Consider the following 13,835-nt stretch of genomic DNA (forward strand, 5'->3'; position numbering starts at 1 on the left):
AGAAGTCTCATTGAGGGCTACAGAAATAACTTGATTGCAGTCATTGTCAAAGGTTGTACAATAAAATATAACATTAAGGGTCCCATCATTTGTGTCCATGCCATTTTAATTTGTTTTATTATTTAAAATATTTTGTTGAAACAACAATCAAATGCAGAGTCTGATTTCTATTAAATATGGAATATACAATGATGGCTACCAATTACTTTTTGTCACTTTCATGTTATTTCAGAGAAATATATGGGTTCTTTTTTTCGTGGAAGGGCACCAATAAATTTGTCCACGTCGAAGTGGTAGTCCTCAACATTTCTAAAAATGGTGGCACCGAAATGAGCAAAAATAGAATAGTTTAAAATAAATGGGCAAATATGGATTACATTTATGCTACATATCCATTGGCATTAGCAATGCATTTAACTGCTCAGTTATTATTAGGTGATTTCTATGGTGAAATGTCGGTGACATTTTCATCCATCCTTGTAATGCAATCTGTTAATGTTTATCATATTAAAAACAGACAATTATATAAAATGTTATATGTTTTTAATATTGCCATCATTGTTTCTAGTACTACAGAAACAGTATGTCTGGCCTAAACATTTCTATCAATATAACCACAGATATTAGGCATTGGCATCACTTTTCCAAAGGACTTACATTTCTCCATATGGTGAAAACATATATATATACATACATCTAACAATATAAAAATTCCAGTTTAAAGCTATTGACTGATTGTGAGCCACGTGACACCAATATGATGCATTCTATGGCATGTAATGCCCCTTGTTTTCAAAACTCTTTCACCCTTTAGGAGAGACAGAATATAAATAGTTAGGGCCCTATCCAATTTTAAGATCAATTATATGAAGTCTGTTGTTAACATCTCGGTCCATGACTCTGGGGGTGGTGGACTGTGCCACATTTTACCATCTTTCTGGCACTCTTCTCACTTAAAATACTTAGGTATTTTTGGGACTAGAACCCCACCTGGAACTTACCAATCAAACTTTGCACTCTCAAAGATAAGATTACCACTGAAAGGCTAGTTAGCGCACATTCTCCTGGCTGGGACGGACAATACAGGTTGAGTCTCCCATATCCGAATATTCCGAAATACGGAATATTTTTAGCATGACTGAGTGTCACAAGCCGTGGCAGCGGCTTGTTTTCCACCAACTCGGGACCTACACTGACTCAGAATCCAGTTCCGCTGATTACCAAGCACCGGGGATGCTGCAGAGAGCGACTCATACTCCACAATGCTGTTGATTGGCTGCTCCTATTTGTAGCTTCCAGATTCATTCCCCCTTGCCGGTTATAGAGTTTCCTCCTACTGCTCGGTCTGGTTGTTCCAGCTATCTTCCGTGATTGTCTACACTTCAGCCGCTGCTTCTATTTACCACTCTCCGTCTCCCTCCACGCTGCCTTCCAGGCTTCAGCAGGTAGCTCAATTATTCAAGACTGTTGTTCCACTCTGCTCTGAATGCTGTTAGCTTGCTCTCTGTTTTCACCATCCACATGCTGTGCTCAGTGTATGCAGGCCCAAACCTTTGGGTCTGTGCTTCCTCTGTATAATCAGCAGCTACAGCTTTCTCAGCCCTACTGTGTGTAATCAAACTGTACATTTACACCTGAACTATTCACCATCCACATGCTGTGCTAAGTGTATGCAGGCCCAAGCCTTTGGGTCCGTGCTTCCTCTGTATAATCAGCAGCTACAGTTTTCTCAGCCCTACTGTGTGTAATCAAACTGTACATTTACAGCTGAACTATTTTCAGCCTGTGTTATCCTGCCCTCCTGGCAGGCAACTCATCTAGCCAAGAAATCCTGCCCTCCCGGCAGGCAACTCATCTAGCCAAGAAATCCTGCCCTCCCGGCAGGCAACTCATCTAGCCAAGAAATCCTGCCCTCCTGGCAGGCAACTCATCTAGCCAAGAAATCCTGCCCTCCTGGCAGGCAACTCATCTAGCCAAGAAATACTGCTCTCCTGGCAGGCTACTCTACAAACCAAGTTTTCCTGCCTTATCTGGTGAGACACTTTTCCATAACACTGAGATAGTGAAATCTTTGATTTTTGATGGTTCAATGTACACAAAATTTGTTTAATTCAGAAAATTATTAAAAGTAAAGTATAAAATGACTTATAGGCTGTATGTATAAGGTGTATATGAAACAAATTAATTTTATGTATGTACACAAACTTTGAGCCACAAAATTATTGAAAGTATTGTATAAAATTACCTTCAGGCTGTGTGTATAAGGTGTATATGAATCATAAATGCATTCTGTGTTTAGATTTGGGCCCTATTCCTTAGACATTTCATTATGATATGCAAATATTCCAAAATACGGAATATTCCAATATCCAAAATAACCCTTGTCCCAAGCATGTTGGATATGGGAGACTCAACCTGTACTATTAAAATGAATATCCTTCCATGCGACCTACACCTACTTTAAACAATACCTACCCAATTCCCCCCCTCTATTCTTTAAGAATCTACAGGATACAGTTAAAGACTTTGGGGTTGTAAACAAGCCAGGTTCTAGCATGACTTTCTGTATTTATTTTTATTTAGTTATTACCAGTTATTTATATAGCGCACACAATATTCCGCAGCGCTTTACAGAGAATATTTGGCCATTCATATCAGTCCCTGTCCCAGTGGAGCTTACAATCTATATTCCCTATCACATGCGCGCACATATACACACTAGGGTATATTTTTGGAGTGTGGGAGGAAACCAGAGTACCCAGAGGAAACCCACGCAAGCACAGGGAGAATATACAAACTCCGCACAGGTATGGCCGTGGTGGGAATCGAACCCACGACCTCAGTGCTGTGAGGCAGTAACGCTAACCATTACACCGTCTATGCTGCCCCATATAGACGTAGGACCAAAGCTGGCACACAACTACATTGGTTCTAGGGCTATTATGCAACCATATTGAACAGGGGAATTGGAGTGAACTAAAAACACTACCTCAAAACAGTGAATTGTCAAAAAAAACATTTTTGTCGATACACATCTGCACATAGCCCTGTGGAAGCCTGACATTGTGACCCTCACCCATCAAACGATAGGACCAACCTTACACACCTGGAAAAAATCAGATCATGCTATCTTTTATCTGCTCTTATTTCACTGCTTACATCTATCACTCATAACAGTGTGTTCATTCCAGGTTTATATCCTCAGGCACAGTGAGATCTTCTAGAGGTGCACTATGCAGCTGATGGAATTGAATAGGGTGCACAAGTTTTAGGCTTTGCAGGAGTCCCTCAATCTGTACGCTAGGAACAGTGGTCATACCTGCAAATTAAACATTATATTTTGAACATAGTCTGCACCTGCTCCTTCTATAGGAAATTGAGCCCTTTTGAGGACTTGTGCTCTACGCCACAGGTCTTGAGACAAACTATCTCTAGACTTTACTTCTCTACTCAAATTTACTCAGGCTTGGCAGTAAAAGCTCCACACTTTGTTAGAAGACCATCATTGGCTGAAGATATTCTTTTTCCCCCTTACGCTGTTTAAATAGAGACTAGATATGAAGCTTGTCTCTTTTGTAATGCAGTCATTTAGTGCTGTATGAATCGCTATACACTGTATTAAAAAATAATTAAAGATGGCAGTGCTTCATTCTGGATAACTATACAATTAACTTAAGATCCCAAATAAATAACATCACTTTTACAACACAAACAGTTCTCATTTTAGTCAATTAAGAGTCTTTAATAAAAACAATAAGATTCTACTGGCATTTTAAATAAGTCACATCCATAGTGAAAAGTACTCAGTCAATGCAGGGAATAACAAAAATAACTCAGGTTTACTATATTTTAAACTATATACAAGTCTTAATTTAAAATTTTTCAGAAAGGCACTTCTACAACTATATTTCTGTATTACAAGATTTATCTACAACAGAGACTAACAGTGCATATCATGTTTAATTTCTTTCCAGGAAACAGATAGGTCATTCCATAACCAGTGGACCAATTTTGAAGATCGTCCCAACCTGACCTTCTCCAATTTGGATAAAATTTTACAGTTGCACCCAACCCCAACTTTGAGGGCTAAAGTTCTACTACTATTGCATATTATGAACTAAAATATTCCTAAAGTTAGTCTGACATATACCCCAACCTTCATGTAAAATGTATGAAAAAAAGAGATGGTCAGGAGGGGACCCCTGGTCCACTTGACATGGAATGACCCAGATGCAAACTTTACTATCTCCGTAAAATTGTAGGTCCAATCATATACATAGGCCACAACTCTTCCGGAGAAAGCTTCCCAAATTCTATAGTATAAGAATCACATTAATATTTAATTCACTTGCCAAATATCTATTTGTAATGGAATATATCTAATAGATAAGCATTCCTTTAAAAATATAAAATAAAAATAAAAAATATTTTATTCATATATTTTATATAGGTTCTGTTGCACACACAGACATATAGATATATATATATATATATATCTATATCTATATTGGCAACAGAAACTTATAGCGATGAATCTACAACACATAAAACAAAGTGAGTGATTTAATTCCCTAGCTCCTGAACTGGCATTCTACAAGTTAATTATGCCCAAAAAATTCAACCATAAGAAATTCAACACAAGACTGTGAATAAAGGGCGGTGCAGTCCAACATGGCAATTTCTATTTCAAAGATGATCGATTAAATTTGGGCGAAATATATATTCTTTTCTGAGGAAATGTAATTATACACTCATTTAGTTATACACAGCATGTTCATTTGAAATGATCAGTGGCCATAAATGTAGCTTAATGCTGGTCTACTGCAGTCACAGTCAATAGGCTGTTGACTGCATCACAGAAATTGTAGTACAGTAGATAGCTATTTACCAGGCTCATTTTATGAAGGAAAAAAAGAAAAATGTATGTGTGCGAGCTGCGTATGTATTGAATACACTAATGTTAATGTTTGAAAGTCCAAATCAAATATATAAGGTGATGAGATAGCGGGAAAGCAGATACAGCTGTTAGGGATTTATTTTAGCATTTTAATTTACATGGCATTATACCCTTCTCTATATCAAACATAATTGCACACCTTAGAAAAAACAAAAAAATAAATAAAAATGTATTATGTCATGTAGGACTGCGACATTTGTAAGTCATGTAACTGCCTTTCCCAAGTGCTGTGCTTAATCTGTCTTTTTTTTATTGAATATGTGCAAAACCCTGCCCCTCGAAAAACAATTATAAATAAAAGTCAGTGTATAGCTAAATATACAAATGGCAGCACTATTTTCTAACAATGGAAATTATACAGTTAACCTAAGCAATCTGCTAATAAATTCAACAATCCTCAGTCTTCATTGGCAAGGGTTTCTGTGGATAACCAAATTTTGGCACCATTTAAAAACTTGCTTAAAGGTGTACCCAATATGCTTCGGCGACACAAATTCCCGACTGGTGAGAAAGGAAATGAGGAAGAAAGAAAGTCCAAACTTCCGTAGGTACTTTGTAAGTCATCGGCTCTAAAAAACATTCTGCTTTGTTCGCCATCAGGAGATGTGGCCTGCGACAGAGGGTAACATCTATACTGACGCAGACTTGTTTGTAACATTTCGATCTCGTCTGCTATCAGGGAAATTTTGTGGAAGGCAGTGATGAAACCACCATGGTTAATTTGTGCCTCAGGGATCCAGCGAAGGTAACAGAGCTTCCATAGTTTTATGTGTGGCCCATGCAGCCTTGGTAAGATCACTCCATGCAAGTCTGCTGGCTTAGAAAAGCAGTCTTTGAAATATTGCTCTAGTCCATTGTTCTGGATGGCTGGAGCCTGGTGAACAAATTCAGGTTTTAGTTTCAGTATCAGGGAATTCCTGCGTGGCATGAATTCTGGTTTCGCAACAATACCATTTTTCAAAGATGGTGGCATCCCACGTAATGTAGAACTGTAGTTTTTCTGTATAGAAAACAAAGAAACTAATTTAAAAACTTACTAGTAAAGGCTAATGTACAACTAGATAAATATAGAACACAAATTATTTCTAATCACCCTTCAGACAGCACCTAATAGAAACAACTTAGCCCCCTCCTTAAGTAGGACATATAGAAGCAAAGTTACTTAGAAGAAGCATCATTAGCCTATTCTACGCAACCAAAGGTTCTTTTGAAAATGCACAGGGATGCTTTATAAATGCTTACAAATAGGGAGTACCATCTCCTGTACCTCTCCTTAGGCACATTTTTGGCTAACACAGCCTTTGCCAGTGGAGTTCTTTATAGAGATGTTATGGAAGACCCTCCTTAATTAGTGACATAAGTTCCATCTGTTATGTACTGTACAGGAAAATAGGTAGCCCAAATTGGCACCCTAATATAGTGTTTTTTTCAATTTTATCTTTGTATTGCATGCATGGAGATCACATAAATGGCTGATCATTTTAATTAAACGTGTCTTCTAGACAAAACGCAATATGTCACGATATTTTAATGGTCTTGAGTCCAAAAGCAGGATGTAAGTATACATTTCCATTTTGCGCAGTGGGCGGGCCCTATGGTTTTGTTCATTTTCATACATAAATAGACTTAATGAATAAAGCTTTAACCTGAATACAGAAAAAATTAGAAAGAATAAGTACTGGTGTCTGAATGTAAATTCCAGTTTTAGAATATTGATACCCGAAATCTGTATAAGTATTGTACAATATTACTATAATTCATCTATAGAAAGACAAATTTTCAATGTAGCCCTGGGAGACCAGGACCACAGGTAGAGCACATGATACTAGGCGCTAGACCCTAAAATGTTTAGACTTGCCCAGCAGTATACTGCAATGCTTCACTGGTTAGTTTCTCTTACAGTAAGATGCATGAAGCCCAGGGATGGAATCAGCAGCCTGCACTGCAACAAAAGTGACCAAAAAAAGAATTTGGGTTTCTTTGCTGGACCGCTAATGAAGCACCATTAGAAGATCCTCATACAGACTGTACTGTTCCCAATGTTATATGAGAAATAGGTTTTGTTACCTACCAATAAACTCAAGCTGGGTACACACTAAGCAATCCATTCCACTTTATATCGTTATACCTACGCAGAACGGAATGATATAACGCACAGATGGCATAATGTGTGCGCCTGAACGCGCGTGCCCACAAGTCATTCATCGCATGTTCCCATCTGCTGTGCTGCATAGCATTTGGCACGATGCGACGAATTACGCTATGCTGCTAAATGAGCATGGAATAACACATTGTCCACCGCATCGTAAAGTGTATACGGGTGGCGCAATGTACCATTAAATCGTGTACCCACCTTCAGCCTCTACTCTGATGTAGTAAATTGGAGTATAATCATACTTTATGCAGGAAATTACCATCTTTGGCCTTGATACAGCTCATGTGGTCACAGAATCATTGCCTTACATATTTCTCTTTAATAACTGGTCTCCAGAAGGAGAAGTGCAGTATGCTAGTGAGTACTGCCTGAAGTGGGCAGTCATCGGTTTCTTTTGTGGTTTAATTTATGGGCTAAATACCCACGTAAACACGTGTTCCCAAATGTGATTTGTAATAAGGAACTGATTTAAAGATGTGTATATTTTTCTGAAGTCAAAGCACCAACTTTATACACCACATCATTGTAAAATCGAGACACTCCTCATAACAAAAAGTGAAGTGACATTCTAAGGAAGAGTTACTCACCACTTTGCTCACTTTCCTGTGTACTTTATATATATATGTATTATATATATAAAAAAATATATTTTTGAAAAAGGGAAGAGAAAATATACATACTGTACACACAGAGCTCATCTCTCCCTCTTAAGGTGCACATCCACTAGGAGACACTTACACTGAACGTTCAGTTGTTCAGTGTAGGCACATCAATCCCCGAACATGGCCAATCTGTCGTTATTGGCAGATTGACCAGCATGTTCGGACGATGATGGATGTCAAAAACGACCAGCGGGAGCGCACATCACTGGTCGTTATTTACATTAAGCTGCCCAATTAACAAACGATTGAGAGATAACGATCATTCAAATCGCTCTGTTTAATTGTGTAGTGGATGTGCACCTTCACAACAAACTACAGCATAAGTGCAAACTAAGGGATTTATAAGCTCTGATGAGCAAATAACACCCTTTTGCTGCAGCGGTGGATTAGAAGCTATACTAGGGTAACTGAGCAGGAAATTCATGCAAACTGTTTTCTTAGCGGACTTAGCTGCCTACTCCTGGTAAATTACAAATACGGGAAGTCCAGAATATAAGTAGGTTTTCCCCTGCTTTTATAAGTGCCTTTTCTCGTCGGCTACTTTAGGAATTAGACAGTAACTTCAATAATTGTACTGTTAGGCTACTGTACATGCATATTGTGGTAACTGACTTATGAGACAGTCATTGTAGATCTTAAATCCTAAAATTATAACAGCACTTTGTCATTCAGTCCAATGTCACACAATGAAACAAGTACTTCATATAGCCTAGAGCTTTCATGGATTATGAAATGAATACCAAGAGGTCACATCAGATGAATTCCTAAGTGGTTACAAGGGACACAACCAAGCAGTTTGCTTTCAACCTTTACAATAGATCAATCATTTATTTCCGTGGTTTTCCTGAGAAATAAAAGGAAGCCTTCATTTTATATTCTTTATACCTTTGACCTCTTAAAATATTTTGTGGAACCATTCTGAACGCTGGGTACACACTTTCCAATATACAAGGGGTTGATGAATAGCGCACGGTCCTTTGCTGAAAACTGCAGAGACCAGTTCCAAACAGAGGGAAATCTCAGACCTTTTTCATCTCCCAGCTGAATATTTTTACCGATTGCAAACTCCTGGAAACAGAAAAATGTGAAAGAAAATCAGATATTAACTACAAGAAAGCCTACAGCAAATAGAACAGAAAGGCTTTATGCCTAAATTAAAAGTCCAAGCCCAAAAGAACACCTGAGTAGGTGCATCTGGCGGACCCCTGATGGGATGGCATGGCTGGTGCTGCTCAGCTTGCTCCCACTGGCAGTTTGATGTCAGTCAGACATATTGCCTCTCTCAGGGGTCTATTTACTAAGCAGTGTTAGGAGACAAAGTGAAATGAGATAAGGTACCAGCCAATCAGCTCCTAACTGTCATATCACAGGCTGTGTTTGAAAAAACAAGAGATATGGTAAGAACTTACCTTTGTTATCTCTGTTTCTACGAAGTCCATAGGGTCCACAGGGTTGACCTTGGGGGTATAGGTTGGGAACCAAATCCGGGCACCACGCAGTTAAAGCTTTTAGCTCCCAGGATGCACTTCTGTCCACTCTCCCTATAACCCCACTCCCAAGCCAGAGGCACCTCAGTTTGTAAGTAGCCAAAGGCCGGAGGAGGAGAGACAAAGAGAGAGAAAACTGGAACACTCGATAACCATACTCACAGAAATGGGAGACGGAAAACCGGTGACCAGCCACACAGCCCATTTGAAGCCAGGTGCGTCAGGGCAGGCGCCCTGTGGACCCTATGGACTTCGTAGAAACAGAGATAACAAAGGTAAGTTCTTACCATATCTCTTGTTTTCTACTTCAGGGTCCATAGGGGGTCCACAGGGTTGACCTTGGGGATGTCCCAAAGCAGTTCAACCAAGGGTGGGGACGCTCCTGTGCTGAGAGGAGAATCCGCCGCCAAAAAGGAAGCATCCTGAGAGGCAAAGGAAACCAATGCCTAGAACCTTAAAAAGGTGTGGACAGAAGACCACTTGGGCACCTAGCAAGGCAAAACAGCCAAGGCGCCACAGCGAGCCACCCACAAGGGTTACATGGCCCGAGAAAAAACAAGCATCAACAACAGAAAGGCCTACCCATGGGTAGGCCCCTGAAGAAGACATACGAGGCCGTCCAGCCAACATTTGGCCATAGGCCGGCCATCCTTTCCTGTTAAAACCAGAAATCTCAGACCACCAATAAGGAGTCCGATTTCCGTCAGGAACTTGAACGGATCACATCAATCCACAGAGGCCGGACCACAGTCAATGAGGCCACACGAGCCGAGAGGATTGGGGACTGAATGGCCGCACCATAAGTTCCAGAATAATATGGAACCTAAAAATCACTAAGAAGAAACACAGGGTGAGAGCAACTCACACCCTGACAAGATGCCCTCCAGAAGAGGGAGCCACATGAGAACGCTCCCAATTCCGACACTCACCTGGTTGATATAAACTCCCTGAGAGAAAGAGAGAAAGCCAAAGCAATAGACCATGTAATGGCTATCACAACCAGCGGTTCCATTAACTTTCCCCTGAGTTAACGAAGAACCACTACTAACTCCCAAGGAGTCCCTAGGGAGGACAAATGGAGGCATAATCCAGAAAACACTCCAAAGGATGAACTGGATACCAGAGCGGAGCAATTCCATATCTTAATCATACTGACAGTGTAGAGATCCGCACTGTCAGGAAGGCCAGGCCGAGGGTAAAACCCAAGCCAGCCGGAAGGAATGCCAGAATATCTGGAAATCCTGGACACCAGAGGATCGTATCGACAGGTATAATACCATAAGAATTATAGCTGGCACAGTGTGTGGTAGGTCTCAGCAAAAGCTGATCCATGTGCTCTAATCATTACAACGATGACAAAGCCAGGGAAGCCGTAAGACCACTGTAGGGACGCAGTCAAAGACAAACGACCCAGGTCCAAGGCAAACCCCAGGACCCTGAGACAACAGGTCTGGGCAGTGAAGCATCAGGAATGGAGTATAGATGGAGAGACTCCGAAAAACCAAGTACCCCTGACATCTGGGGCAATCAGGAGCCACCAGCAGGAAAGCATCTCCGTCTCGATTGAAACACTTCCCTCGAGGAAGAATGGAGACCGGAGAACACAGGTACGCAAATTGGAAGAACCATTTCACCGACAAAGAGTCACTGAAGGTTGCTTCAGAATCCCCAGAGTTGGACTGTAACACCATAGTGCCATAGAGTCAGAAGGCCATGAGGGTCACCTCAGGAGGGTCCCCCCCCTGCTCACCAGGAGATGAAACCTCTCTTGGGGAAGAGACTAGTCCCCGGGATACACGTCGTGACGGCTGAGGACACCCGCTTCCCAATGGATAGCACCTGAAATGAACACTGTCGAGATGGTCGGGAGGAGACCCTCAGACAATGTCCGAATGTATGACATACCTGACATTGCCACCCAACGAACAGTATTGCTAAAAAGGAAGCCACTGTTCTGACCCTGTCGGACTGAACTTTTTCAGGTTCACCGGGAAACAAGGGCTATGCCAGAGTGAAGGCCCAAGACAGGCTAAAGTTCCAACAAGTTAATTGACAGGGTGGAATCGACAGACATCCAACTACACTGAAATGGATGCGAACCAGACACTGTCCTTAGCAAAGAATACCCTGGACGAGATGGCCATAGTCACCCGAAAAGGGATCGACTTGCCTCCGGGGAGAGCATCATCGTTTGAACAGTGATCAGACAGAAAAAACTTGTTCCATCTGGAGATAAGCCAATTATGGAAAGGCCTGGAATGGAACTAAGCCCATTCCACCCTTGCAAAGGCAGACACTGAATAGTGGACCATGCATCCCAGAGTGTAAAGACATATGTCGACTGCGCAGACATCCATGTACTCCTAATGGAAGAGTGGAGATGCCGTCTTACGCAAGAAGAATTCTCAGATTCTGAGAATCCAGCAGGGCTCCTAGGTGAAGAATACCCAGAGAGGGATGCAGGGAGGACTTTTTCCCCATTGATTAAACGTCTGCAACCTGAAGAAGCCACAGTCAACCTGACCCGGCTGTAAAGTACCCCGGTGATCCTGCTAAGAGCAGGAGGCCATCCAGGTACAGGAGCATTGGGATATACTGAACAGAAGAACTGTCAGAAAATCCAAAATGCTGCTAAACCCCTGTGGGGCTGAGAACAGTCCCAACAGGCAGAGCCCGAAAAATCGTAAGTGCTGTGATACAGCAAACCTCAGTCCATGCTGAGGCAAGGTCTCTGTAAGTACCCGTAGGCACGCGTCCTGTATATCCAGTGATACCATAAAGTCCCCAGGTTCCAAACATAGTATGATGGAGCATAGGGATTGCCTCCTGAGCCCAGGTAGCTTTAGGAACTGGTTCAGGGAATTGAGACAGAGAATAGGCCAAAGAGGACCATTCAGCCACCGCACCAGAAAGAAAGCAGAACAACCAGTCCCTCGCTGAGAAAGTGGGGATGGCCCAATTAGCTCCGCTTACCGCAACAACTGTATAGCTTTCTGGATTTGTAAGGCCCTGTTCGGGTCCGAATAAGGGCCTGCGTACCATCACATGGAAATAGGCCGCCTGAGCAAAGAGAGGGCGTACCGTCCTACCCACGTAGCCACGGTAACTAGACACTAGTACCGGGCGAACTGAGAAAATCGCCATCTCCCAGTGGTAGGCCTGTCTCGTCAGGCTGAAGATATATTCGTAGGTTCAGAAGCAGGATCGGCTGGCAGTCCAGTCCTGCTCGGTACTGGATATGTCGGCCCTTGTAAAGGCCGACAGTCTATGAAGAAACAGACCTTTAGGCTGACCCAGAGGACAAAAAGACTTAATAGACTTAGTCTGAGGCCCTGTAGTGGGCATAGCTGAAGGCGGGAAATATGTACTGCCACTGTCAAGGTCAGGACCCAACAAGATCTACCCTATAGATGGTATCTGCACCTCTGCATTCCCAGAGCGCAGCCATAGGGTATTACGGAGGATATCGTCGCAGCCGGAACTCTGAAAGTTAGGAGACTGGTATCCAATATAGACATGTCCACCTATGACAACTGCATATATTACGTGAGCGACCAAATACATTTGAACCCCAGGCGTGTTGGAGGGGAAAAAACATTACAAATGCATCAGCTCAGTATTCAATAGTATTAACCAACCATGCTATAGCTATGGTAGGATGGGTAACAACCCCTGAAAGTGAGTATACTGATTTCAGGCAGAGTTACCACCTACGGATCAGAAGAATCCGACCACGCAGGAATGGGATGCGTAGTAACGTCTGTAATCCGACGAGTAACACGCGTATCCACCCCAGGAGGGGCTTGTGATGACCCTCAGGGAATTTGGGACAGGAGGCCAAACACTGTTGTAATACCTCATATCTGGCAACAGCCAGAGTCCCGCCATGCGATCCACCTGCTAGTCAGCAACAGAGAACCAGAAGGCACGTAATACTGAGGGTGTATGATACAGGTGCAGGTCAACATTCACTCTAACCAGAATGGACCTGCTACCAGCCCTAAAGCAGGGATAATAATTCTTGAAATAGGCTTCCCCCCGTGTAAGAGGGAAAGAGCCCAAAAGAGTATCCAGTTCATGGCGGAGCCAACTGGGAAGTAACCACAGGGTGTCAACCACGCCAATTTGCGTTTCGTAGAAAAACGACATCCACCCAGGGTGGCTGTTGTGGTAATCCCTGCAAGGGGCATGACAGACTATTGTGACACCAGGGAGAATTCATATACTCGAAAAACCCCTGCAGGGAGCGATAGTCTGTGTCACAGGGGAAGAGTGCAAGAAACTGCGAGATACCCTGAGATGAAAAAGGGCAGTATGGCGAAGTAACCCCAAGTGAGGTACAACAACGGAGCCCGCCCGGCGATCCGCAATTGAGAGGATCCCGAGAAAACAAACCACCCAAGGGGGTCGTGAAAGGGGCCGGCACCCGATGACGCCACATACAGAACCCTTTAAGAGTTAAATCCTCCGCCTAACACCTGCAGCACATGGCTTGCAGGATAGTAAAAATGGGTACAGTATAACGCTCTAGCTCCTGGTTAGACATATCTGACCAAGCCTTGCGATCAAGCAGC

At 42.3% G+C, this 13,835-nt stretch overlaps 1 protein-coding gene across 2 annotated transcripts in view; it reads right to left on the reverse strand.

The window, feature by feature from the left end:
* Positions 1-3,722: 3,722 nt before the first annotated feature.
* MTMR10 (myotubularin related protein 10) overlaps positions 3,723-13,835 on the reverse strand; it is a 97,193-nt gene continuing 87,080 nt past the window's right edge. For both annotated transcript variants that reach the window (XM_088445532.1, XM_088445540.1), the window contains exons 15-16: positions 8,660-8,842; positions 3,723-5,957 (exon numbers count right to left, since the gene is read on the reverse strand). In XM_088445532.1, the coding sequence (XP_088301658.1) occupies positions 5,355-5,957; positions 8,660-8,842 (786 nt within the window). In that variant the 3' untranslated portion in view covers positions 3,723-5,354. The remainder of the gene's footprint in view (positions 5,958-8,659; positions 8,843-13,835) is intronic.

Source organism: Taudactylus pleione, unplaced genomic scaffold (assembly GCF_031769625.1).
Source record: "Taudactylus pleione unplaced genomic scaffold, aTauple2 ptg000019l, whole genome shotgun sequence".
Taxonomy (NCBI): Eukaryota; Metazoa; Chordata; class Amphibia; order Anura; family Myobatrachidae; genus Taudactylus; species Taudactylus pleione.